This window comes from Halichoerus grypus, chromosome 11 (assembly GCF_964656455.1).
Source record: "Halichoerus grypus chromosome 11, mHalGry1.hap1.1, whole genome shotgun sequence".
NCBI lineage: Eukaryota > Metazoa > Chordata > Mammalia > Carnivora > Phocidae > Halichoerus > Halichoerus grypus.
This window is the reverse complement of record NC_135722.1, coordinates 44,095,521-44,123,224: the sequence shown is the minus strand read 5'-3', so window position 1 is coordinate 44,123,224 and position 27,704 is coordinate 44,095,521. Positions and strand designations below refer to the sequence as shown.

At 50.1% G+C, this 27,704-nt stretch overlaps 1 protein-coding gene across 1 annotated transcript in view; it reads right to left on the bottom strand.

Moving 5' to 3' along the window:
- Positions 1-25,038, bottom strand: part of DKK3 (dickkopf Wnt signaling pathway inhibitor 3) — a 43,224-nt gene extending 18,186 nt beyond the window's left edge. Inside the window, exons 1-4 of the mRNA XM_036087927.2 lie at positions 24,912-25,038; positions 24,164-24,405; positions 16,263-16,397; positions 13,360-13,443 (exon numbers count right to left, since the gene is read on the bottom strand). Of these exons, the coding sequence (XP_035943820.1) occupies positions 13,360-13,443; positions 16,263-16,397; positions 24,164-24,376 (432 nt within the window). The 5' untranslated portion in view covers positions 24,377-24,405; positions 24,912-25,038. The remainder of the gene's footprint in view (positions 1-13,359; positions 13,444-16,262; positions 16,398-24,163; positions 24,406-24,911) is intronic.
- Positions 25,039-27,704: the final 2,666 nt, after the last annotated feature.

The window sequence follows — 27,704 nt, the reverse complement described above, 5'->3', positions numbered from 1 at the left end:
ACAACGCAGGAAATGAAGAGTAGGCCTAGGGCAGGTTTCAGGGCAGGGTGCAGGGATCTGCTATGCTTTTCAGTAATTACAGCTGACTCGGTTCTGAGAGTGTTCCTACTGCTCAGGGACATCTCGGTTACGTGCACAACTCTTCCTCCGTCATCAGGGATGGATAGAGTTTCACAGTATTTACTCAGTTGGTATCTTGTTTACTCTTTTCATATGAGTCAGTGAGCTGACTCAGCCCAGCCCAATCTCTTCATAATGATTTTCCTTTGCCTTGGGAGGAAAATACTAAATGTGTCATGTCCCTTTTTACTCTTAGCCCTTGGAGACGGTGCCTAGACAAGATCTAGTTTCTCAGAGTCTGGTGTTCTGAGACTCGGCCCCTAGGCCCATGTACTGGAGAGAACCGTGGGGTGGTGAAGACTAGCCCAGCTTTCTTCTCTTCTTGTCCATCCCAAAGGTGTGGGGCTGGAGTCTTCAGTGGGGCAGGTGAGGTCTTCTCTGGGAAACTACAGCACGGTGATCTTCCTGACATACTGAAGTTCGCCAGCTGGACCTCTTTTCTATATCCGCGAGCTGAGCCATCAGTGAAACAGGCCTCAGAGGGAGACGGACATCAGGATGTACTTCAGGAGGCAGTTCACCCGGCGAGCGGCGACCAAGGCCTCCAGCCTTCCCGGAGGGAGGCTGACCTCTGCCGGAGTCCTGAGCAGCAGGAGTCTGCAGGCTTCCTTCCCATCTGGCCACACAGGTGACAACAGTGACCTGGGAGCACCTGCACACCCCTCCCTCTGAGATGGACCCCAATCCCTGCATTTTCAAGAGCCCCCACAATGCTGGCAACCAGGATTTGTTCAAACTTCAGCGTCCTGCGAATGGGTCTTCATGGTCTTTAGGATTCAAGCCACCTGAATGGAGGCTGGCATTACTCTGGGGGAGGGGTGTCAAGTCCCATCTACAATGGTGGGGATTCCACTCGGAAAATGCAACAGATGGATCCCCTTCAACAACCCCTCTTCCTGTGAGGCCACATCTAAATCCAAATGACTCAGAGGCCCCAGTGTGGGCACTGGCCTTTTTCAAAACAGGGGTGGGGGGGCGCCTGGGTGGCTCAGTCAGTTGGGCGTCTGCCTTCAGCTCAGGTCATGATCTTGGGGTCCTGGGATCGAGCCCCATATCAGGCTTCCTGCTTGGCGGGGAGTCTGCTTCTCCCTCTCCCCCTGCCAGTCCCCCTGCTCATGCTCCTTCTCTAAAAAAAAAACCCAAACAAACAAAAAACAGGGGGTCTTCACCTTTTTTGTGCCATGGACTCCTACGGCAGCTAAATGAAGCCTATGGAACCCGGCTCAGAATAATGCATTTAGATGAACAGAGGAAAACACACAAGATCATAAAGAAAAAAGACTGAAATACAATTACCAAAGTACCTTGAGATGCAGTGGTATGAGCTTCTTTACAAACACACTCCTTAGTGAGACCTAACAGCAGGCCTGACGACGACCTTAATTCCTAAGCAGTGATGAGTGCAGATGCTATTTCAAGACACCTGCAGCAGTAGGAGAATGGGAGATTGGTACTGGTAACAAAAGCACCGCTAAGGGGCACCTGGATGGCTCAGTTGGTTAAGCATTTGCCTTCAGATCGAGCCCCACATTGGGCTCCCTGCTCAGCGGAGAGCCTGCTTCTCTCTCTCTCCCTCTGCTGCTCCCTCTGCTTGTTCTGTCAAATGAATAAATAAAATCTTAAAAAAAAAAAAAAAAGCACCCCTAAGAACACTGTGCTTTGTTGGCTACACTCAAGACTGGAGAAAGCGCCACTTGAATTTCAAAGTTAGTGAAGACAAATACGGATTTCTTTTCCACGAGCTCTAACCAGGTTAAGGAGGTGATTCTCATGCATATCCAAGGTTAAAAACCACTGCTTTGGTGCCTCCAATCTTGTGCCCTCTTTTAAAAATACATCTCAAAGAATTCCTTCAACTTAAAAAAAAAAAACGGGAAAAAAAGAAAATTTAAAGCAACATGAAACAAACACAAAGTTGTTTCCTCCGTGCAGAAAAAAAGTCACTTCCCCAGCCCTCTGCCAGGCTGCTGGATGGGGGAGCCAGCCTGGCATTCACCCTGGGCCTTGAACGCCCTTCCAAACCCCGCAGTCCTGGCCTCTTTCCTGCCCTTAGCGATCATCCTCTCTCCTCCCGACACTACCCACAAAGCTCTGCCACCACGACGGCTGCAAAAGGGGCTTGTGGGATTGTTCAACCTTCCAAGTTGAACCATTTATGTTAATGAGCCTGGAAAAGACCTTAATATGTTTCAGGTGTGGAAAAACACATGCTTTGGTCTCCTCTTGCCAACAAGTTGCCACGTCTTCTGGTGCTTCCCTTGGGTGGGATGGCCGGGGAGAGGGAAAGCCGTAGCTGTGTGCAGTGGCCCGTGGACGGTGGTCCCGGCACACCCACGTTTCCTGCCCCAGACACCCGGGAGCCACCCATCCTCAATGAGGCGCCAGCCCCGAGGAGTCCAGCCAAGCTGAGAGCCAGGCCCCCGGTTCTGGAAGGACCCACTGCCCCCAGGCTAAGCTCCCCAGGTCTGCTTCCTTCCTCACTTCTCCTTGCTGGGCAAGCCACTGACCATCACCAGGCCACGGGAAGATGAAGGGTGCTAAGTGTGGCCACCTACCATGGCATGTGCCTGGCACCTGATCACTATGAGTGGCCGCCCATCTAACCCTTCTGAAGCATAGTGTTGTATGGGAGGAGGCTAGGCTTTGGAGAAAAACAGACTTATTTCCAAATCTCAGCTCTGCCCCTAACATGCAGGTCACTCTGTGCTTCTTTATTTATTTTTATTTATTTATAAGATTTTATTTATTTATTTGAGAGAAAGCGCGCATGCACGAGCGGGGGGAAGGGGGCACAGGGAGAAGCAGGCTTCCCCCTGAGCAGGGAGCCCAATGCGGGGCTTGATCCTAGGACCCTGGGATGGTGACCTGAGCCGAAGGCAGACGCTTAACTGACTGAGCCACCCGGGTGCCCCTGTGCTTCCTTGTCTTTAAAACAGGGCCAGTGACCCCTGTTTTAGGTGGGTTTGGTAAGCATTAAGGAAAAGAGCTTATATGAAATGGTCACACAGTACCGGGCACATAGTAGGTGCTCAGTGAATATTCTCTTTCCCTTCACCTTCCAAATCTTAGCAAAGCTCTTGGTGGGGGGAGGGGAGCAGCTCTGCCAGGCAAGCACCGAGTAGGACTACTGGCCTTTCTGCTGTATGGTGTGTGTTCTTTCCAGGGAAGGAGGTCCCCATAGTCGTCGTCGGGGGGAAATGGGGCCCAGAAGCAACGGAAAAAGCAAAAGGGTGCTGGGTAAGGAAATTTGTGCACGTGGGGTTGAACCTCCACCCCGCGGCTTCCAGGGCTTGAGAAGGATGGAGGCTGCTGGCCTCCGTGCACCTCGAGCCTCCCGGGGCCCCGGGGGCCTGGCGTGCAGGCCCTCCTCTGTCCTCCAGCCCCGACATTTTCCACCCTGACCACTACTCACGAGGCGGAGGCAGCGGGCTCTCCCTACCCTCTGTGCCTGCTCCCTCTTCAGGGAGGCCCTGAGTCATGAGACCATGGAAAATTCGGGCTGTTCCCCTGTGGCTGTATGTTCCACATCACAGCGTTTGAGAGGTGCCAGCAGCCAGCTTCTTCAGACACGGGCGCTTGCCACCCACTTAAAATGCTTTTCTCCGGGGCTTTAGGATATTCCTCTTCAGGGGCAGCGGGTCTCACACCCGATGGGTGGCAAGAACTAAAGAAAATGGGTGAGAGATTCCACGGCTTCCTGAACACCCCTCCTCTGCCCTCCTCTTCCTGTGACCCCAGGGGGCTCTGCCTTCCCCAGGAGGGAAAGATTCCAGCGCTCACTGCCACGGAGTTGTCCTTTGGTGATTTTGGTTTTTCACTTTGGGGGAGGCAGGGGGTGTTTAATGACTCGATATAGAGGACAGGAAGGTAATGAGAGGTGGACGGGTTGTGATAACCTCTTCCAAAGCACCTGGAATCACGGCTGTGAACGTTCTTGACTTAATCAGAAATACATCTTTTGATTCAAAAGGCCAACATTTATGGAGGTGAAAAATGAAACTGAGAGCAGCGCTAGACGGAGCCAGGAGGTCTGTGCAAACATTTCCGCGACCCCATCCCCAGTCATTTTCCCTACAGTCTGCCGGACGTGGCACGGCGAGCAGGCACTCCTGCCCGACAGGGAGACCAGAGGAGCTCATCAGCTGTGGGGCGTGACGGTGAGTCCCCATCCTCACCCAGGTCCCTTCCACTGGCCCTACCTGTGAGCCAGAGGGGACAGGGCTTGACCAAGGCCTCCTTCCAGGAAGCCCTCCCTACACCAGTGGGAATTAAAACACTATCACCACCGCCACCAAGCCTTCTCCCTGGAAGTCAGAGCCCCCACCTGAGACCCCGACAGGAAAGTGGGAGGCCTCTGAATGCCTCCATGATTCTTTTAGGAGACCGTGGTGTGTGTGTGTGGGGGGTCTTATAAAGGAGGGTGTGGAGAGGTCACAGGTTGCAAATGGTCAAGAAAATCACATCTTTGGATCCTAGAGCTGAATCTCCAAGATGTAGCCTGAGCCTGCATACAACCCGCCTGGGGTGAGAGGCTGGGGCGAGGGTGAGGACCTCTGGGGAGTGGTGGCAGATACACCTCAAAGACACCCCTTGAAGCTGTGGCTGCCATATGGCAGAGGCAGCCGCTGGGGCCGCTGCTGGGAAGGCAGTGTCTTGGCCAAGGGCAGCAGAGCCCAGGGATTTTTGTCCAGCCTTTCAGCTCACATCGGGCCCTTGGGTCCCCTAGCGCCTACGGTCACGGAAACCAAGAGGCAAAAAAAGTGTCCCGCCTCATGCTCCACCGGTGGGAACGCACATAGGGCAGCTGCTATGGGAAACAGTATGAAAGTTCCTCAAAAAATTAAAAACAGAATTACAATATGATCCAGCAATTCCATTTCTCGGTTTATACCCCAAAGAACTGAAATCAGGGACTCTAAGATATATGTGCACATCCATGTTCATAGCAGCATTATTTACAATAGCTAAGAGGTAGACGCAACCCAAGTGCCCACCAACCAATGGCAACGGAATGTGGCGCATACATACGATGCAATATTATTCAACATGAAAGAGCAAAGAAATTCAGACACATGCTACAACAGGGATGAGCCCTGAGGACATTACACTAAGTGAAATAAGCCAGTCACAGAAAAAAAAATACCATCTGATTCCACTCATATGAGGTCCCTGGAGTAGATAAACTCATGAGACAGAAAGCGGAAGGGTGGTTCAGGGGCTGGGGGAAGGGAGGCCGTAGGGAGTTAGAGTTCAATGGGTATAGTGTTTCAATTCTGCCAGATGAAAAGATTTCTGGAGATCAGTTGCACAGCAATGTGAATGCACTTACTACTGAACCTTATACACAAAAATGATTGGGATGATAAATTTTAAGTTGTATATATTTTGCCACAATTTAAAAAAATATTCCATTAAGAACATAGGTTTTAGGAGTTTAGGAATCAACAAGACCTAAGTGATTTGTTTTGTTTTGTTTTCTTTTAGTACTGGCTCTGCCACATAGCTCTGTTGTACAACTGCTCGGAACCTCAGTTACATCATCTGTAAAATGGGGTCAAAAGGGTATTTGCCTTGTATGGTTGTCACGTGGATCATGGGAGGGGAAGTTGGTCAGATCCCAAGCACAGTGCCTGGCGCACTGCCAGGACTCCACAAAGAGCAGCTCTTACCTTCATCATCATCTCTTATTATTAACGTCATTATGGTCATTAATTACTATCGAGCATTCAATACATCACAGCGCTGATGGGCTGGTCTGAACTGTTACCAGGATTTACCCTGAAAATGAGAAAGAGGTGGCTCTGGAGACGGGTTAGTTAATCTGGTCACTTTCTGAGCCGTACGGACTCAATGAGGGATAGGGTGGGATGTTGTGGCCTTTGATACGATTTTTTTTCCCCTTGATGGTATTTTTAAAACAAAACAAAATGGACTCATGAGCTTTGTGGGTTTTGTAGAATCATGCCTAGGGGCCAGGAAGGGCAGGGCCATGCATCTTACAGCCAGATGCCAAGGCTCGGTGGTGAATGTGGTCCAGGCTGCCCTCGGGGGGTCCGCAGGTCCCAGCAGCAGCGGACAGCCACACACCCGCACGGGGAGCTCTTCGGCCCCCGACACGCTCCAGCTACTCAGAAGCTGCAGAAATCGGCTCGTTCTGCAGCAGACACCATCAGCCTAATGAGATTTCAAATTAAATCACTGTCACTTAGCTAGTGGCCCCAAGCAAAAGCAGACTGTTCCACTTCTAAGTAAAAATTTCCAGATTCCAATCTCTGAGGCCAGGCATTTTGTAGGGCACAAGGGACTCAGCCCTTGAACTTCAGCAGGATTAAGCAAAACTTTGTCCCCACCGAAGTGTCCACCATCTAAACCCTGTCTTCGTGGTTTTTTCCTGTGGGGCTTGTGTGGAACCTCAACACGCTGTACATACAGTACAGGGCATATGAAAATGTTTCAGACACAGGATGTTACTAACTCAACACGTATTTCTAATTCCTTGGCTGGGCTCTAGAAGCCCTTGCTGATCTAATTTCTGCTCCCCCCCCCCCACCCTCCTCTGCTGCGTCCCCAAGCATACATCCAGCTCTGGCGCTCTGAACTATGGAGTGTTCCTCAAACATGGTCTTCTTTCCATACGCCTCCTTGACTTTGAACAGAGAACACTTCTGCAAGGAATGCCCTTCTTTCCCATAACTGAGAATTCCTAGACATCACTCAAAATACAGGTCAATTGTCACCTCTTCCGGGAAGCCTGCCGAGAAATGTGAAGGGTCTAAGACCTTAGTCTACTTGCAAGATGACAAGTGAGCCTGCACAGTGTCATGGATGGCAGCAGAAGACATGAGACTCCTGGTCAGAGACAAAGGACCTGATTGCTGACAGCGCAGAAACAGCACAATTGCAATGGTTCCAAGTCCCATGGGGCAACACAGAGGGGCCCCGGGGGTGCTGTGCATTCAGTGGGTATGCATCGGGGCTAAGGAATGTCAAGCTTGGAGAACCCACATCTTCTATAATGGACTGCAGTGAAACCTGCTCTCCTCTGCCCAAGACAAGGCGCTGTCTGTCTTCCAAGGCTGCTTGCTGTACATTCTGGACATGACAGTCTGACAAAAGGGCAATGAGTGCCATAAAATGAGCAGAAACGCCAGAGACTATGGAAGACTGTCTCCCAACAAAATCCTCCCTGCTCCCTGATCTGGCGCCTGCACAGAGCTCCCACCACGCCCCGGATGACCTCTGCCTTAGGAAATATGAATTCACCTCGTAACGACCTGTGTATTTTTTTGGCCCGCTACCAGCCTGGGTGCTCTCTGATGTTAGGGACTGTCTTTAGCATTTATCGGTCCGACACGCAGGAAGTGCTTGATGAATGTGCAAATAAATGAATGAGTCGAATAAGTAATATTGGGAATTTTGATAGCTATGGTTTGGGGGCAATTAAATAATAACAACAGATGGCTGGCATTTACTGATGGCTTACTCTTGCATTCCAGGCAATGTATGGCGTGTTTTTTACCTGGATTGTTTTATCCGCAGGACAACGCTATATGGAAGGTACTTTATGAACCCGCCTATACCTATGGGGAAACTAAGGCTTAGTGCAGTTAAGGAATTTCATCAAAACCCCACGGCTCCCAAGCAATAGAGCTGCACTTTGAACTGGATCTGCCTGTAGCCAAGCACTTAGCCACCCCGCTGACGTGCTCTCATACGGGGGTGTCTAAGCATCTGTTGGGGGTGTTTGTGGAGGGGTGAGGGGAGAAGGAAGGAGGGAGTGCCTGTCTTTTGCATTTACAGAGATGGAGGCAATAGCCTGCATGTCACCGTCACCCACTCCCCCGAGTGACTCATGGCCCATCAGCCTCTTCACATGGATACTGAATGCTCGGAGAGTTCTCCCCGGAACTTCACACCTTCCTAATCTGCCCCACAGTGGGGCGGATGGTGTCTGGTCTTGGGAACAGTCTGGAATGCAAAACTGACCTTTCTCCCTGCGCAAGGGAGTAAGGATGAGCCATATCTGTGAGGCTTCTGTATTTGCTACGACTCACAACTCAAAAACAGCCATTCCTCTTAACCTAAATAACCAAAGAAATATAAACAAAAAGAAGATCTAGATGGTCGCCCGCTGTAACAGCCACCGGCGGCTGAGGGTAAAATTAGCACAACCTTTCTGGAGGAAAACCTGGCAGTGTCTCTCAAAATGGTAGATATGCACCCCCTTCGACTGACCCATTTAACTTCTAGGACTTACCCAGTGAAACTACTTGCAAAATCATTTAGAAGTATAGACAGACGTTATGGCAAAATTATAAATAATTCAGAAGCTCCTTTTTAAAACATTAAAAATATGTAAAAATTGATAAAGGAAAAATCTCTGCGCATTTCAATTCCTCCAGGGATATCTACTATTGATGATGTAGCATATATTTTTGCTCAGCTTTTTATGCATACTTTTTCTTTCAGAAAATGAGATTCTTTTATATGCAGAAGATGTAGAGTGTATTTTCTATACTTTATATAGGACATATACTGCTCTGCGATTGCTGTTTTTTCACTTAACGTTTTATTGAAAGCATCCCTTCATATCAGCCTACATGAAACCCATATGAAACTCATTTGTTAACTTCATACTATTTTGATTTGGGAAGTAGAATCATGTATATTTAATGAACTCCCTTTTGAAGGATATTTAGGTTGAGGAGAGTATAATGTAATATAGTCTGCTTCTAGCTCAAAAAGAAATGCCTACTCCTTAAAGTCTGCCCACCCACATCAAATTTTACTTGGGGATCGTTTATCCATTTCTCAGAACCATCCAGAGCTCCTCAATTTTTCCTATAATTTTTTCCTACCGGATTAAGGCACAAGGGCCTTATACTTGGCCAGAAATCACAAAGTCAACTCAAACTATAAATTTAGAAATGCAAACGTACCCAGATGTCTGGTTATAGGACTAGAGACCTGCAGGCTCGCACAAGACTATTTTAGCACTCTTACAACCCTAAGTGTCTGTTTTCTGTAGAAACCTGTATACATTCTGCCAACTTCCTGCAACTGGTCAGCACCTGACCATCCGCTCTTCTTGTCACTCACTGTGGCCCCTCCTTCCCTCAGTGTGTATCCCCAACGCCCCAACCAGACACAAATGACTCGCCCAAAGGACAAGAAAAGCAGAGTGAGTCAACCTGAGCAAAGAGCTCTGGCGAAACCCGTGACTCAGAGGGTGAGGCGGGCCCCTGGAGAGCTTAGCCCCAGGCTACAGACATCAAAGGGGAGAAGCCCCGTGGAGGCCTCACACAGACCCTCAGCTGCCCGGCAGATTCCATTCTTTTTGTAGTAGGTTGCTGGGAACCAGGGGAGAAGCCGATGAGAACCCAGTTTTAATTACTTTTCAATAATAACGAGCCTTACACAAAGAGCTTTTATAAACCTTGCCTTCCTAGATTCTCACCCAATTTTGCCAACCAGGGATTATTAGCCCCGTTTGGTAAATGAAGAAACTGAATCACAGAGTTCAGAGTTCATAAGGGTCACGACAGGGTCTGAACCCAGGTGGGCCTCACACCTTTTTCTGCCTGGGCCTCCACCTTAGCCTCCCTGCCCAATGGGACTCTCCAGGAGGCAGGGCCGCTGGGAGCGGACTGAGTTTCTCTAACGGACTCATGCTCTCCCCTATGCATTTCTGTCAAAATAAACCTCCTATGACTTGTTCCCATGGTGTCCTCAGCAATTCCACTGAACTGATAAGGGCAGCTCCAGCATCATATGTCAGGCTACCAGGAGCAAACAAAGCTGGTACCCCACCTGTGCACTGATCGTTCTCTGGGCCCAGGGAGTCTCTTGGTGACTCGAATTGCTACGATTTGGCTGTTTTGGGCAGTGTAATGTACCTGCGGCCTCAGACGTCTTGAGCAATCTCTTGGAATTGGTTCGACGTGATTGAACCTGTAGGTTCCAACTGGGTATGTTCAGCTGGAAAAACAAACAAACCCGCTCTTCTAGATCACGTTCTGACGTGAAAACTGAAAAGACAGCAAAAGCATGATGTGCTAAGCTTTGTCATTGTGAGCCGTAGCTTAATGAGAGGACATGGCCCTTCAAAACGGGGCCTTGGCTAATTGGGCAAGATTCTTCACGTTTGGGGACACAGTTCTATAAATAAAAGCATCTTGCTTCTGCATCATGGCTTGTCCCCTCTCTGGCTTCCGGCACACCACTTTCTTTCCGACCCCTCTGCTCACAAGTAGCCCGACATCAATCAGTCCATCCACTGGCCCGTGAAGGGAGCGGGGCTGAGGGCTCAGAACAAAAGCCTCACAGAAAGACGTCAGACCCCATCACCATCGCAGGGGCCCTCAGGTGGAATAATGAGGCACGCTGGCCTATTCCCCGTTCACAGCTGAATGTAAAAACAGACCAATGCCTTGCGCACACTGTGCTAAATTTCCTCGACAGGCATACAGGATTACTGCCTGTCACTTTCCAGGGGCCTCCTCGGGTTACCATACATATTAATACACACACCCGCGTTTGAAGAAAGGAAAATAGGGCATGCTTGGTGGTGATTTGTAATTGAATTCATCTGGGAATTTAAATCCTGAAAATTCAGCCCAGGTTTACAGTATTTTAAGGTTTGAACAGCATAGGATTTTGTCCTTTTGAATGGCAAATCTCTTCTCTTTTCCATTTCAGAGAAAGTTTCTTCAGCTCGGCAGGCCTTTCCAAACCACCTGCAAAAATCATTATATTCAGAAACTAGGGAAAGGGACAGTGGTGACAACGTCCGTCCCTTTACATCCCTTGGAAGGCAATCTAGTCTTTACGGTTTCCTACTCACTTAAAAGGAGCTCCTTGTCTCTGTAAAAATGATGCTCAAGCCCTAGCCCAATTGTGTTGGGACAATGGTGACCCGGGAAGCAAAGAGGAGTTGAATGGGAGACTTCTGTACGCATGCGACACCAGATCTCGCTTCTCCGACTCTTGGCAAAGCCACACTGACAACGAGAGGGGCTCTGCTGGAGGGTACACATGCCACCATTTCTGCCACACGATATCCCTTCCAGAGGTGGCTTGAAAAGTCTCCAGCCTGTTCTCTAAAGACCCATGGGGTCTGCCAGACACTGGCCAGTCCAGCATCAGGTGCCCCACAACTCCTTTCTAGCCAAGCAAATCGGGATTTATTCCCACGGAGAAACTCAGTGAGTTCCTGTCCCAAGGGCCTCAGCAGAAATCAAGAAAAACTCGGTTTCTGGGCTCTATCTCTTCTCGTCTACCTCCTGCATTCTCAAGGCCATCATGTATGGGAGTTTGGATTGCACACTGCACAAAGGCACCGCATGTCCTCCATCACAGGGTGGACTCAAGAGACTGTTCGCAGGTGTGGAGATGCTGGGCCTCCCAGCTGGGCCCGAAGCACAGACGCCTATGGGCACACAAGAGCACGCACACCTGGGCAAGCTGGGGAGCAAATTCACTGGCGGCAGCACGCACGTGTGGTAGCTGCTCCCTGGCTCAAGCACATTCTTGGCATCTTCAAGATCTTCTCTCTCCCCTGCCCACCACTCTCGGAGCCTCAGTTCCCTTACCATGGGGCTCAAAACCTGACCCGCTCCCCTCCCTTGGGGGCCGGCACAGGGGGCACGGGGTGTGGGTGTGGCAGGCCACCTGTGCTCCCGGGCCCTGGGCACGTGCTGGCTACTCACTGTCAGGCCTGCTGCCCTCTGGGCTCTGAGAAGCTCCTCAGAGCAAACATGGACCATTGTGCAATAAGATGCTTTTTTTTTTTTTCACTTGACAACAAAGACTATTTTTCTTCTCTAATTCACAGCCCTGAGGGTTCTATTTCCCTGCTCTTTCTATTCCATGGCTTCTGCTGAGGCTTTCCTTTTCTCATGGGGCCCCAACCAGACCTATATCTGTAACACTCTGAAGCTTTTCCCTCTTGGTACCACGACCATATCTATGGCTGTTTGTTTTGTTTTTCCTTCCCTCTCTCTCTTCCCACCTTTGAAAGCTAGCTTCTCTTTCCTCCTGACCTTAGTCAATCCTGTCTCCACTTCAAAGGCTTCTGTGACCGGGGTGACCCAGCCGGTAAGTGGCAAACTCATGCTTCTAGCCTCGGCTGCTAGAGCTCTTTCCGTTTCAGCACAGATCTTGCCCCCACCCAGGTCCCTCAAATGGTGGGTCACCATCATCACACACAACCCTCCGGACCCCCCGGCCTGAAGTAAATGTCTGAACTCTGTGCCAGAAACAAGCAAAAGAACCCACCAACTACCAACCACATCAACACCACCTCCCTAGCTCCGATGGGTACACTTCTCTTCCTGTGATGATGCCAAAAGAGCTGAGGAAAAGATCCCTGACCCCCTCGGAAGGCCAGGGAAGCGCTCTGCACCTTGGAGGGTAAGAACTTGGAGCTGAAGTTTGTGTCAGGCATCTGGGCACAGAAAGACTAGTTCTTGGGGTCCCCACAGAGGACGCACATGTTTACGGCTGGCCACGTCACGTGGCAGTCATCTTGTCCACTCCTCACCAGCCATCCGCATCCGAAGCCAGCCACCTCTTTGAGAAGGTAAAGTGTACCTGAGTCACCTGGGGCCTGGGAGTCTGGAGACCAGTGACTCCAATTGGGTCATCTCCTGACCTGTGCCCAGGCTCTCCTTCTGTGAAATGTTGCCCCTTCCGCCACTAGGACTCTGTCATTTTATAAGAACCATCCCGCCACTGGACAAAGCAGCATGTCGCTGTGGAGTAGGAACCATCACAAGGGGCCCAGAGCATGAAGCCTGGAGTGGGACGACACCCCTTTTCCCTTAGGCCATGGGGTTCCACTAATTAAGGTGTTGTTGCTCTCAACCTGCCTGATCAGGGCCGAGATTACAAAAGGCCTGGCCACACCAGAGGCTTTGGGGATTCCAGGCTGGATGGGTCAGGTCGTGCCGCCGGGGCCCCCAGTCAGTGTACCTGGTGCTTCCTTGTTCCCTTTCAGGGCTGAGAGGGAGCCATGCAAATGACAATGGAATTTCATTTCTCTGTTGTTTCTGATGCAAAGAGCATTGCGCTAGAGCCTGTTACCAGACCTCATCGCTCTGGTCAGAAATGCAGGACCTGGGGAATCTTGCTAGAAAGGAGGCAGGAGAGGTGAATGAGAGCTCCCTTCTGCCTACGGCCTGAAGTCTGGGGCATGCTTCACAAGCTAAGGGGGTGAGCCCAGGAGGGAAGACAACTCACGTGGCTCCTTTTGCCTTCTTCATCTCCCACAGACGTGATGACCGTCTCAGAGAAGACCGTTTGTCCGGTCTGGTTGTTGGTGACCTACGGCAGAGCAAGGACAGTGAACATGAAACAGAAGGAATTCTGGGCAAATCTCACAAGCCGGTTTCTTTTTTTTTTCCATCTTCTGAAGCAGGAGCGTCTGCCAAAGTCGACAGAATGCCCACTCGTCAGGCGGACAGGCCCCTCTCAGTGCAGCCATCAGAAACACAACAGAGTCTACCTCACGGGGCTGCTCCGCGGAGCGATGAGGGGGCTCTGTGCAGAGCGCTCAGCGCAGAGCCTGGCCCGTGGCAAATACTCAGCAGGAGCTGTTCTTGGGGCTCACCACCCGACACTCAATGTCAACGTCCTTTTCAACAACGACCGGTCTGGGTGTCTCATCAAACGTCTCATGAGAAGCAAGCAGGTTTTAGCTACAGCTGCCCCCCTCCAGATTCTGGTGAAATATTTCATCTCAGAAGTGCTTAAGTACAAAGGGAGGCTCCCCCATCTGCTGTCCGCACCTGATTGTGTTCACCGGCAGCAAACGCCTCCAAGCTGAGCCTCCGCATCCTGCCCGCGCCCCAGGCCACTCCTGCCCCATCCGAGGTCCTGTCTAAGGAACATTTGAGCTGGGGATGAAGAACAGAAGGGACGCCGGCCCAAGGAGGTAGGACATCTGGGTTCTTTGAGTCTCGGCTCAGCTACCAACAACCATCTAGTGTGTCACCTGGAATAAGTCACTTCTCTGATTCACGATGTCCTCATTTCTAGGTCATCTGTAAAGTTCCTGCCAGCTCTAGTATCACAAGGAGGCTGCATCCAGAACAGAGTAGAAACACAGCCTACTTTGTCATAGTGGACCAAATTCGAGTTCTGAGGAGATAAGGATCATGTCTTCACCAACATGACTTTAATACTTTTAGCTAAATAAATCCTCAGATTTTTGCTGAATTAACTGATGGCATAGTTTTTAAAAATTCTACGGTCTTTTACTGCAGGTACAGGTTGCAGGACTTCTAAGAGCCTTTATTATACTAATGTGCATTTCCCTATCTCTAGGAGAAATAATTAAGATGTTTTCCAAATATGTTTCACCACCAGCCAGCCCCTCATGAAGCACTGCACAGGATAGACGCTCCATGGAACCCACTGGAAAGCCGCTCCATGGTGCTGAGGACCTAACTTTACTGAAAGAAACAGGAATAGAAGAACAACTCGCTGTTGCAAGCGCTCTGTAGTTTACAATGAGCTCTCACGTACCTTAAGTCATCTGACTCCCAGGTTACTGTCATGTATGTATTGATCTCCCTATTTCATAAATATGGTTAGTGAGGGACGTAAAATTCAAATGATTTTTCAAAATCATACTAAGACGAACCATGAGAGACTATGGACTCTGAGAAACAAACTGAGGGTTCTAGAGGGGAGGGGGTGGGGGGATGGGTTAGCCCAGTGATGGGTATTAAAGAGGGCACGTTCTGCATGGAGCACTGGGTGTTATACGCAAACAATGAATCATGGAACACTACATCAACAACTAATGATATAATGTACGGTGATAACATAAAATAAAATAAAATAAAATAAAAATCATACTAGTTACTGGTAGGACTCACACTTGGATTTTCCAACATCTACAAGAAGCAACCTTAAGCAGAGCCAAACCTGTTAGCTAATTATTGTCAAAGAAAATGACTCAATATTGGTTTTGACAAAAGTAAAACAATGACTTTTGGAAATATTCTCCAGTCCTCCGATGAGCAATGCTAAAGGATTCTGGTCAGCAGATGACTCATTCATTTATCCGAGGGTGGGGTAAGGGGTACACACTGAAGCAGGGCCCATCAGCTGGGGGTACACGCTGAAGCTGGGCACAGCGGGAGGAGAGCCACACAAAGGCTACTTTATAATCAATGCAATGGCCCATAAAAATCGACCCCTTTATGCTCCATGACACAGAAACACTCTTGTTTCAACCAAGTCATTACCTGGGCCCTTGAACAAAAGTGGAGTCTCTCGTGAGAGCCACTGGGCCTTGCATATATGAGTTGAGATGAGTTTTGAGGTCAAGCTCCTTGATGCTCACAACAAAACATCAACTCGACAGCCTCTACCAATGACCCTGAATATCTACGCACCAGACTCTCTTCAAGAGAAACCAGGCTCACAAGGTCTGCCCTCCCCATCCTGCCTAAGTCACACCGGACACATCTCATGCCAGGGCGGGCTAATGCTACGATGCCTCTGGATTTGCAACATTTTCTTCCTCAAGTCAGGCGGGGAATGAACCTGCTTGCTCCTCATGCCAGATATTAAACCAGAAGACACTTAGCCATGTGGCGGGCTAGAAACAACTCTGCTATAGAAATTTGAGTGGATAACCAGCAAACAAATATTCAGTCATGTGGCAATAGCGTCTTCCCTTTCCGAAGACGGAGAATATCACATTTGAGTTCCTCCTAAGGAATCAGTGAAGATCTATTCACCAAACATGGCCTCTATTTCAACTCTCTACTAAAACACACATTAAAACCTCTGAGATAAATTCCTCAAATTCAATACTAGAGAAGTATCTCCCTAGACACTTGTTTGCACCCTTTTATCAAATGATAAAAACCCCCGACCATTCCTTTGCAATCGGACTGGCAGGCAGCTTAGAGTTAAATTTATTACTTAAATGCAAAAGCAATTTAGGGTTCTGATACACAGCTCTCCCTCTTAAATAACTCCCTCACTTTCTCTGGTTTTTAATCTGTGTTTTACCAACTTCATTTGCATCTTTGGCTTGTGGATCAAATTTGTGTAAACAAGACCTTAGTTCTCTGATGGGACGGGGAGCTACGGAAGGGAGGTGGGCTGGCCACAGCCACCCTTACCTTGTGAATTTCTCGGTGCACATGGATGGTATTGTTTCCCACCTTGGTTTCCGTGTTGGTCTCATTGTGATAGCTGGAAGGTAAGCTTGCCACGTTCACTTCTGATGTTTTAGCAGCAGCTTCTTCTGCTTCCATCTATTAAATCAATGAACTTAATGAGCAAAATTGTTTTCTCTTGATATAAATCAGTCCATGAGAAAAAAAGAACCACTTCTCTTTTCCTCTTCTGCAATTACAAATAATGGTAGCAGTAATAGGTACTATTAATGGCCCACCAGGATAAGACATCATACGAAATGTTTTACAAATAATATAGCCTTAAATCTCACAGCCTCCCTAGGAGGTAGGTGTGAATATACCCATTTTACAAATGGGGAGAGTAAGGCTCAGGGAGACTGGATAACTTCTCAAGATTGTCAGTGAAGGACATCACTCATGATCAGGGAAACGCAAATCAAAACCACAATCAGATATCACTGCACAACTGTCAGAATGACTAAAATAAAAAACACAAGAAACAACAAGTGTTGGTGAGGATGTGGAGAAAAAGTAACCCCCGTGCACTCTTGGTGGGAACGCAAACTGGTGGTGCAGCCACTGTGGGAAACAGTATGGAGGCTCCTCAAAAAATTAAAAATAGAATTACCCTATAATCCAGTAATTCCACTACTGGGTATTTACCCAAAGAATACAAAAACACTAACTTGAAGATACATGCACCCCGGTGCTTATTGCAGGATTATTTACAATAGCGAAACTATGGAAGCAGTCCAATTCATAAATGAATGGATAAAGAAAATGTGGTGTATATATATATATATGTATATATATATATGTATAATGGTATTATTCAGCCTTAAAAGGAATGAAATCTTGCCATTTACAAACACATGGGTGGATCTAGAGGGTATAATGCTAAGTGAAATAAGTCAGTCAGAGAAAGACAAATACCAGAGGATTTCACTCATATGTAGAATCTAAGAAACAAAACAAGTGAACAAAGGAAAAAAAAGAAACAAACAAGAAAACAGATTCTTTTTTTTTTTTTTAAGATTTTATTTATTTATTTGACAGAGAGAGAGACAGCGAGAGCAGGAACACAAGCAGGAGGAGTGGGAGAGGGAGAAGCAGGCTTCCCGCTGAGCAGGGAGCCTGATGCGGGGCTCGATCCCAGGACCCTGGGATCATGACCTGAGCCGAAGGCAGACGCTCAACGACTGAGCCACCAGGCGCCCCAAGAAAACAGATTCTTAACTACAGAAAACAAACGGATGGTCACCAGAGGGGAGAGGGGTGGGGGGGCTGGGTGAAACAGGTAATGGGGATTAAGAGTACACTTATCCTGGTGAGCACTGAGTAATGCACAGAATTGTTGAATCACTGTGTTGTACACCTGAAACTAATATAACACTGTTTATTGGAATTACAATCTTAAAAAATTCACTGTAGTCTATCCACAAGACACATAAAAAAGAAAAAAAGGACTGTCAGGAAAGGGCAGAGCTGGGATCTGAGCATGCTTCCATTGAACAGTCTTGGCCCCCAACGGGGCTGCTGGGGCCCCGTCCATCTCCCCGTGACCTAACCCGGAGGTCATGTGCATTCAACTGCCTTACATGCCAACAACCAGCCCTGTCTCTGAGAGCACTCTCTGGCTGCTCAGTGTGCTCAATCTGCACAGATGCTAGGGAGTTAACACCCCAGGAACCGTCCTCAATCAGTGAGGGACAGGCTATGGGGGAAAGTACCCCAGCTCCCTCTCCCCTCAAAGGGGCAGTCTCTCTCTGAGGACCCCCAGTGGACTGAACCCCAGTGGCGCCTAGCAGTAACCTGCTCATTAGCATAGCCTTTATTCCCTCTCTTCTCGTCCATCTTACTTTCCCATTTCCTCCTAGTGTTTCTGGGATCACTTCCCAAATAAATTATTTGCTCCCAAACCTTTGTTGTAGGGCCTGGTGGTGGGCAGACCCAAACAGCCCCCAGGACAGCCCCTTTCCTGAGTTAGGGCCACAGCTATGTCTCCTTCCCCACCCCACCTCTTGGGTACAAGAGGGACCCTTGTAGAGGGTCAGCTGACTAGTTCCCAGGGTCTACCCTCCTTCTTGCTCTTCTTCCACATGTGTTCCTCTCTGGTGTCAGGTTTCTGAGGCTGTTCTCAGATCCTCCAGGTTCATTAGCCTCCATGACATCTACACCAGATATATCAGTCAACCTGAATCTGTACCCAATTTCCCCTTATGGATTTACCGCTGCGCCCCACCCCGAGTGGGCAGTTGATAATGGGACCAGCTCACAGCTGGCTGGACTCAAAAAGAGGCCACATTATGGACTGGTTGAGCCAGATACTCTCTCTCTAGGAATTTAAAACAAGAGACACAAAGAGAAGTTCTAGTTGGTGGCTGGCAGTTTTCCAACACTATCTTTGACTCTGAGCTATTTTTACTTCTTAAAACTAATCCTCAAAAAGATTCCCCTGTTTTTTTAAAAAATCACTGTCTTCTCTTCCCTTATGTACTAAATGAGGCACCTCTTTTCTTGTCTCTCCCAACCAGATTTGCTGAGCTGGGGTGGATATGGGGAAAGAATGGCCATGTTTCAGTGCAGCACAAAAACACTGAACTCCAAGCGGGGAGTCTGGAAGACACAAAAGCTCAAATGATCAAATAAGGACTTGGTCAGAAACTGCTGTGTTTGACCCTGAGAGGATTGCCAAGATGTCTGAAACTCAATCACTGGCTTCACCATCACCATCATCATCATCATCATCATCACCATCATCATCATCACCATCATCATCACCATCACCACCAGGATCATCACCATCACCATCATCACCATCACCATCATCACCATCATCACCACCATCACCATCACCATCATCATCACCATCATCATCATCACCATCATCATCACCATCACCACCAGGATCATCACCATCACCATCATCACCATCATCACCATCATCACCATCATCATCACCATCACCATCATCACCATCACCATCATCATCACCATCATCATCATCATCACCACCACAATGATGGCCTCCATGTTTGGGCATCAGCTATGCCTGAGCCATTGCACCATACCTTCCATGGCTCCTTGGATACTCACAGCACCTCCATGAGGAAGGCATTGCTGCCCTCATTCTGCAGATGAAAAGAACGAGGTGAAGAGAAGTGAAGGGACCCGTCTATCGTCATCACGTTGTTAGTAGGCAGCAAAGCTCAGGCAGAACTCAGGTCAGTCTGACTCCAGATTTTGGGCCTTGTGCAGTATGTGCTTCTGCCCTGCCTGAGTAGCTTATGCATTTACTGGGGAGATAGCAGAGCCCCACAGCTAAACCAGTTTGAGGAGGATGATGATGGCTTCTAGAAGCAAGCCAGGGGTTCAAAAAAAAAAAGAAAAGAAAGGTCTCCAGGAGGAGGAGGAGGCACGATTGAGCTGGTCTCCAAGGATGGGTAGGATTTGAACAGAAAGCACAGAGGAGCAAAGCTGTGGCTGCCTGGACAAGAATGGTGTGTGTTGTAGGCTGGGGGACAGGGTCCATGCTGGGCACGGGATAAAATCATGGATGATGAAGGAGAGAGGGACTGACAGGCAGATCCAGGGGCAGTTCTAAAGCAGAGGGTGTTGGCCTGGTTCTCAACTGGGAGAGTTCATCAGAGTCATACCTGAAACTTTAAAAAGGTATCTATCATAGATATATAACCAGGAGAGTTAGGCCTGTATATTTACACACACACACCCGGATCCCTTCCCAGACCTGCTGAATTAGAACTTCGGCAGGTGCAATCCCAGGTATCACAGAGCTTCTCAAATGATTCAGGGGTATTTCCTCCCCTCCACTTGCCCCCAGGAAAAAACCTCTGCTCCAGGCGATGGGGAGGGGTAACAAGTTCTAAAGACTAGTTGGTAAATAATAAAGAATCTGCAGAAGATAGAGAGGGGAGTGAGGGAACTGGCCAAAATGAGGTGTGGGAGTAGGAAGTCATACCTGGGGGAGGAGGGGACCGCTAGGTAGCAGAGGTTACAAATAAGTCCAGGTGGGCCAAGCCCCGGAGAGCTAGCCATGAGGTAAGGCAAAATGTTGCCCGCAGCATGTCAGAAGGAAGAGCCGGGGTTTTGGAGTTAGGGAAGGTGGGGCCAAGTCTCAGCTCAGCCCAGAAGCAGCTGTGTGACGTTGGCAAGACACCAAGTGTCTCTCAACCTCAGCCTTCTCGTTTGTATAGTGGAGATGGTCCTACCTTGCTGAGTGGATGCAATAATTAAGGATCATAAAATCCAAGTGCCTGCCTCAGTACCTGGCACCCAGCACAGACGTAATACATAGCTACTTTCATAATATTGTCCTGTAAGAAAGCAGTTTTAGGAGAGGTTAGTTTGCTAGGGTATGTTCGGGTAGAAGTGGGAAGAGCAGACAGTAGATACCATGTGTTTGAAGAATTCTCTAACAGAATGAAGTGGAACGGAGCTAAGATAGGAGGCACGATGAACATGAAAAGGACTTAAAAAAAATTTTTTTTTTAAGTGAGAGATCTTGGGGCACCTGGGTGTCTCAGTCATTAAACGTCTGCCTTCGGCTCAGGTCATGATTCCAGGTCCTGGGATCGAGCCCCGCGTCGGGCTCCCTGCTCGTCGGGAAGCCTGCTTCTCCCTTTCCCACTCCCCCTGCTTGTGTTCCCTCTCTCGCTGTGTCTCTCTCTGTCAAATAAATAAATAAAATCTAAAAAAAATAAATAAATAAAAAAATTAAAAAAATAAAGTGAGAGATCTTGGCGTGTTTTGTGATAGAAAAGATACAGCTGGAAAAGAGTAAGAGACTAAGATGCTGGAGAGGCTAAATCCAGAAGCAGAAGGGATGTCTTCATGTTTTTACAATTCCCATTGGAATCAGAATCCTCCAGTCTGGCTTTCAAATGATTGACAAGTTACCAAATCTGGAGTTTGCTTTGGGCTGAGCAGATAGTCTTTTTATAAAACCTTCTTCCCTCTCAACCAGTGGTTATTTCAATAGAATGAGTTCATAGTTCTCTAAGGGCACCACGAACCCAAAAGTACAGTTTACAATGGAAATTTCAACCACAACTATTACTGCCACTAGCAAGAGAAACTTAAGCCCAAAGCAAGAGAAGTTGTGTCATAGAGGAGGAATGTGCATGTTATAAAATATGGCATTTATAGTTGGTTGACTGTGTGTGTCCGTTAAAGGGGTAGAGTAGGAAAAATTAGAGAGATGAATCGTATTGGGGTTCTTCCTAGGACTGGGTGAGGTGACTAAGAATATTCCAGAACATGTCAGTTACAGATATCACAATGAGCAGGGGGGAAGGAGGGGAAGACAGTGGTTTTATCCTCAAAACACATTTATCAGTAACACAATATTAAGACAGGAAAGTAGGAATAGCCTAGATTGAACCATTTGAACATTTGCTTCCCCAAATAATGATCCTACAAGTAGAGTTAACTTCATCTTTCCCTGAAGAGCAATCAACAGCTTGAGTCAGCTGGAATATTTAAAATGTCAGGAAGTTACTTGAAAGAAGATTCCTGGCGCAACCATGTAAACAACGAATTCATCTGGCCTGGTCCTTTCCCTGGACAACAAGTAAATAGCAACTCTCCTGTGTTGATTAGATGTAAGGGGCCTTCTGGCAGTCTCTTTTTTAAAAAATTCATACTAATAGCCACAATCTCTTGAGACTCTATTATATATCAGATACTGCTGGTTCTTTGTTGGCATCATGCTGGTACTATTGATAGGATGATAATGGCAGCCATTATTTATTGAGAACCAACAATCTCCCATACCCCTGACAACAGCCTCGGGCGGGGGGACTTACATCACACAACCTTACTTAACCCCATTTTAGATGGTCAGATAACTTGCTTTACTTGCATCATCTCATTTAAATCCCCCCTTATCCTAAACGGGGCAGGGGAAGGGGGGAGACATTTCCTGGATCCCACCACTAGTAAGTGGCAGAGCCAGGATCTGATGAAGGAAGATTTGATCCCCACAGCCTGTTCCGCCACACAGGGGTTCAGCCTCTCTCAACCCATCCCCACTGCCATCGAGAACACTCTGTGGGGCAGGGGTCCCACTGAGCGGGACAGAGGTAGCAGCCAGCAACTCTCCTGGTGGCAAACTTCAACCAGCCTGTCTTCACAACCCAAGCAGAGGAGCATCTGGAAGGAGGAAGCTGGGCCCTGGCAGAGCCAATGGGGACAACTTCCACGGAGGAGCTATGCCACTCAGGTTCTGCTGGTCCCAAACTGCTCTGATCAGTGAAGAGACCAGAGAGGTCCCTGCTGCTCCCCGCCCCCTTCCCCAGCAACAGCTCCCAGCAGAAGACCGTGCTGCACAAACAAGTTCACACAGAACAGAACCATGGAGTTGACCTCATCAGTCTCACTGGGAATCCATGAGCAGGAGGGAAAATCCTGGAACCCAGATAAGGAAAGCAGATGACCCGCCCTGGCACCAGAAGGATCATGAACTCCAGTTAATAGGAAGGGGCAGAGTTAAGTGATATGGGGGCCCACCCGACTCCCCTCTCCTTTTAATTATTCCATGTCATGATTCTTTTGCTTTTGCAGGAAACAGAACGTCTGTCCATGGGTTTTGGAATCTGGCCTGTCCAGTGGATGTTCAGGACAGCTTCCCACACACCTGCCTCCCAATCCAGTGTCCCCTCCACTGCATGCTCCATCAGGCTGACTGCTCTGGGAGGCAGGGTTGTGGGGAGAGTGTAGACCAGAGCTAGCATTTAAGGCTCTGTCCTAGTGGAATGTGGAGAAGCAGGGGTGGGAAGACGCCTCACCCACCAGCATGGACATCTGGTCTCTTGCTGACTCCTTCACTGGGATGGCTGGCTTCTCTCCAATAACAGGCTGCAGCCAGAGCCAGGCCCAACAGTGACCGTGCCCACTGACCCCAGGCACCAGGGACAGCTCCTGACACCTGGGCTGGGTGAGCCGGGCCAGCTGTACCTCCTGCCCAGACAGCCCTGCCAACACCCACGTGCTCACCCTAGGGGATGCCATCCATAGTGTCTGGTCCTGGGAGGTGACCGAAGGAAGAAGCCAGGCCAAGCTTTGCTAAGGGATCTGGTATCTGATAGTAACAGCTGTTGGATATTGCCCACCTATTCTATGACAGGTGCCCACACATACCATGGCATTTAATTCTAACAGGAAACAGGAGAGGATGTTAAGGGACTTGCCCAATGTCGCCCTGCTAGTGAGTGGCAGAGGAGGACCTTGAGCCCAGGACTGACTCCAAAGCACTACTGGGGTGGAGGTGGGCGGCCTTTCAGTGCCCCTCCCCCACCCCCATCTGAACATTTACACTGCTGGGGTTTAGGATTCTGATTTTCCTTCTCTGCCTCGTGGCATTTGGGGAAGCCCAGACAGAGAAGCGGCAAAGCTATCAGGGCTTTTTGTCCTCACACGGCATCCTAACTATGTCTTGGGAAGATGGCACAAGCTCAAAGCCCAACGTACAAGCTAGAACTTGAGATCCCTGGAGCTTCCTCAGCCTCTCTGCGAAACCACAGCGCTGGAATACCAGGGGCCATGCAAGCGCCCGCTTACACAGGGGGGCGGGGGACAATTGCACGCTTAAAGACAATTGCGGGGTAGCGGCCAGCAGCCCGTAAACAGGTGGTGACCCCGGCTGCCCCTGGGTGCGTCCAGCCGGAGACTCTCGGTGAACAGGCTCAGATCCAGAGCTTTTGGCAGGAAGTCAAAATGAGGTGGGAGTTGAGCTCACCCCGCGCGGCCGCCCGATCACTCCGAATCTGCCGCCGGCTCTTCCCGGCCCCTTCGCGGAACGGAGCATCCCGGCCAGCGCTCGCAGCGCTGCTCCCCCCGAACCCCTTCCCGCCAGACGCACCCACCTCCTCCACCGCGCTGCGCAGTTTGTGCTGTGTGTCCTCCATCAGCTCCTCAACCTCGCGGAACATCTCGTTGAGGGTGGCCTCCTCCTGCGGGTAGCTGAGAGCCGGGCCGGGCTCGACGGCAGCCGCGGTCGCTGTGGGGGCCGGCGCGGGGGCCGTGGGGACGGCCGCCGCCAGCAGCAGGCACAGCAGGGTGCCCCCGAGCCGCCGCATCTCCGCTCTGCGCCCGCCGCCGCCGCCGCCTGCGTCCCGGAACCCGGTCAGAGGCGCGCCGACCACCCCCTCGGCAGCCCCGCCGCCCCGGCCCGCCCCCGGCGCCCCTCTTCCCCGCACCCACCCTGGAGGGGACGAACCCGAGGGCCCTCCGGACGCGCGCCCCCTCCCCTCCGCTCCCCCACCCCCTCCTCGGGCCCGGGCTGAGCTCTTCCCCCTCCCACACCCCCAGGGATGCCCCCACCCGGAGCAGCAACAGAGCCGAATCCCCAACGCCCGCGGCGCCCCCGCTCACCCCCGCGCGGTCCCGGGTTCGAGCCCGGCCCCTCCACGACCAGGTCCGAACGCAGCTCCGGCGCCGCGACCCCACATCCACCCCAGCCCCGTGCAGCCCACTCCGCGGCGATCCGAGCGCCCGTGGGCACTCTCCCCGCGGGGTCGGAATCCAGTCGAGCGCCTGGCCCCTCACCCGCCCAGGCGAGACCGAGCAGAGCCGCCCCCCTCCCCCAATTCCCCACCGCCGTCCCTCACCCACCCGACTGGACCGAGCTGTGCGCGGGCTGGACCTGCCAGACCTCACGGGGACGCCGCCGCGGGCTGCGGGAACAGGAGCGGGAGCGGCGCGGGGGCGGGGAGCGCGCGGGGATGCGGCAGCGCTGGTACTCGGCGAGCCCGCAGCGCGCCCCGCCCGCCCGCCGGGCCGGCCCCCGCCCCGCGGGAGGGGCTGCCGCCCGGCCCCACACCATTGGCCGGCTGCCGCCCGCGACCTGGCGCCGCAAGCCTGCCTCCTCCGCCTCGGCGAGCCGGCCCTTGCCTGCATCCCTCGGCCGCCGCCGCGTCCCGGTCCATTGTCGTCTCCGGCCTGGATTCTCGCTACAGCTTACCGGAGGCGCCGGGAGGGTGTGCTTCCCGCGTCCCCCTTGCCCTTCCCAAGCCATCCTCTAGACGGCATGCAGGGTCAAGGCCCAGCCCCTCAGCCTGGCGGCCAAGGCCCGTCACTGGCTGGCCTTCATCCGCCTGCCGTGCTTGACGCCTTACTCCAGCCAAACTAACCCACTTTTAGCTCCCGGAGTAGGTCGTGAGAATGTCAGCAAGCTCCTCCAGGGCGACAGAGCAGAGTGGCTGAGAGCAGGCAGCGGCGGCCAGACTGCCTGGTGTGAATCCCAGCTCTGCTCCTTACGACTTTACCAATCTGGCCAAGTCCCCAGATGGGTCTGCGCTCCGGTTAGCCCGAATGGAAAGTGGAGGTTAGGGTAGTGAGTGTACCTAGTAGTTAAGGAGCATAATACATGCAGTCGAGCGCGGGGGTGAGTGGGCTCTGTTAGCTAATCACCGTGGGAACGCAACTTTGTCTTATTCACAGCAGTCTCCCCAGCACCTAGAACGAGGGGCACTCACTGTTTTCTAACAATTTTTTAAATATGTGAGTTTCCAGAACAGGAAGCACTCACATATTTTTTTAATAAACGAGTGTTTTCTTTTTTTTTCTCTCAAAGATTGTATTTATTTATTTGAGAGAGGGAGTGAGAGAGAGAAGGAGCAGGGGGAAGAGGGAGGGAGAAGAAGACTCCCTGCTGAGCAGGGAGCCTGCCATGGGGCTCAATCCCAGAACTCCAGGATCAGGCAGACGCTTAACCGACTGAGCCATCCAGGTGCCCCTAAATGAGTGTTTTCTTAAACCTCCTCCGATTTCTCCCTATTACTCTTTCTGTCTGGCCAGCCCTCCCTTCTCCCATTGGTCTAGCTAACTCCTCCACATCTTTCAAGAACTAGGAGTCTCTCCTGAGCTTTCCCTACTCCTCCCCATTTCTCCTTTGTAACCCCCCCCAGCACCACGTGCTGCCCCATTGCCCCAGACTTGCCATGGTCTTTCTGGTCACTGGCCCATTTCCCCCCAGTGACCAGGAGGAGCCCCTGGGTGGCAGAGAATGACTTGTTCACGTTTGTGTCACCATGGCCACAGCCATAATATACACTCGGCTTCTGAGAAATGGATGGGCTAATCAGTATAACAATGGCTGTTTTTTAAAAAAGATCTTATTTATTTGAGAGAGAGTGACAGCATGAGAGAGAGAGAGAGAGCAAGAGAGAGTGAACATGAGCAGGAGGGTGGAAGGGTGGAGGGAGAGGGAGAAGCAGGCTCCTTGCTGAGTGGGGAGCCTGGCATGGGGCTCCGCCCAGCATGGGGCTCAATCCCAGGACCCCGGGATCATGGCCTGAGCCGAAGGCAGATGCTTAACTTACTGAGTCACCCAGGCACCCCAATGATACTTATTGATATTTTGAAATAGCAATACCATTCCTGAGTGCCATGTGCCAGGAACAGGTGTTAACTCATTTAATTTTCAGACAAACTCTGAGGTTGGTACTACTACTTTTATTCCCATTTTACAAATAAGGAAACTTTCCTAAGGCCACGTAGCCATTAAGTGGTTGAACTGGGATTTGAACCCAGGAATCTGGTTCCAGAGCCTTCATCCTTCACTGCCAAACTCCTCTGCTCTAAACTGGCTGGGAGGTGTTGGAGCTGACTTGAGAGTATTAAATGAACAATTTCTGCAGGTGACCACTTGGAAAACGTGTTTGAAGATGAAGGAATTCAGGACATGCCACTGCAAATACTGATTATTTTGAGCTGAGGGCACTTGAGAAGTAGCAGATGCAGGAAAGGCTCTCAGACCTCCCCTTTCTACCTAAAAACAGGCCATGAATTGCCCTGTGAGGAAGGTGCCTTCCCTGTACCAGCAAGAGAACAATGTCCTTATCATTAAGTAGGTTCTGGGAACTGATGTCAAAATGGATCTGTACAAGCAAATTCACTAAAATGACACTATCTTCAACTAGTCCCGCCCCCCCCAATCTAGTCACTTCTCCACAATTTACCATCCAGAGCCTAGAGCCCTTTGCCTGGTCATTTCTTCACAGATTTATTGTTTTGTTTTGTTTTTTTAAGATTTAATTTATTTATTTGACAGAGACAGAGATAGCAAGAGCAGGAACATAAGCAGGGGGAGTGAGAGAGGGACAAGTGGGCTTCCCGCTGAGGAGGGAGCCCAATGCGGGGCTCAATCCCAGGATTCTAGGATCATGACCTGAGCCGAAGGCAGATGCTTAACGACTGAGCCACCCAGGCGCCCACAAATTTCTTGTTTCTTTGTCAAAAAGTCGGTAAGCTTTCTGCTCTGGTCACTTCCTTGGGTCCTCATTTTCTTGTGAAGTCTCCCATGTACGTGTGAAATTTTAGTAAAATGTGTATACTTTCTGTGGCTCTGCCTTATGTCAGTTCAATTCTTAGGCCCAGCTGGAGACCCTACAAGGGTAGAGGAGA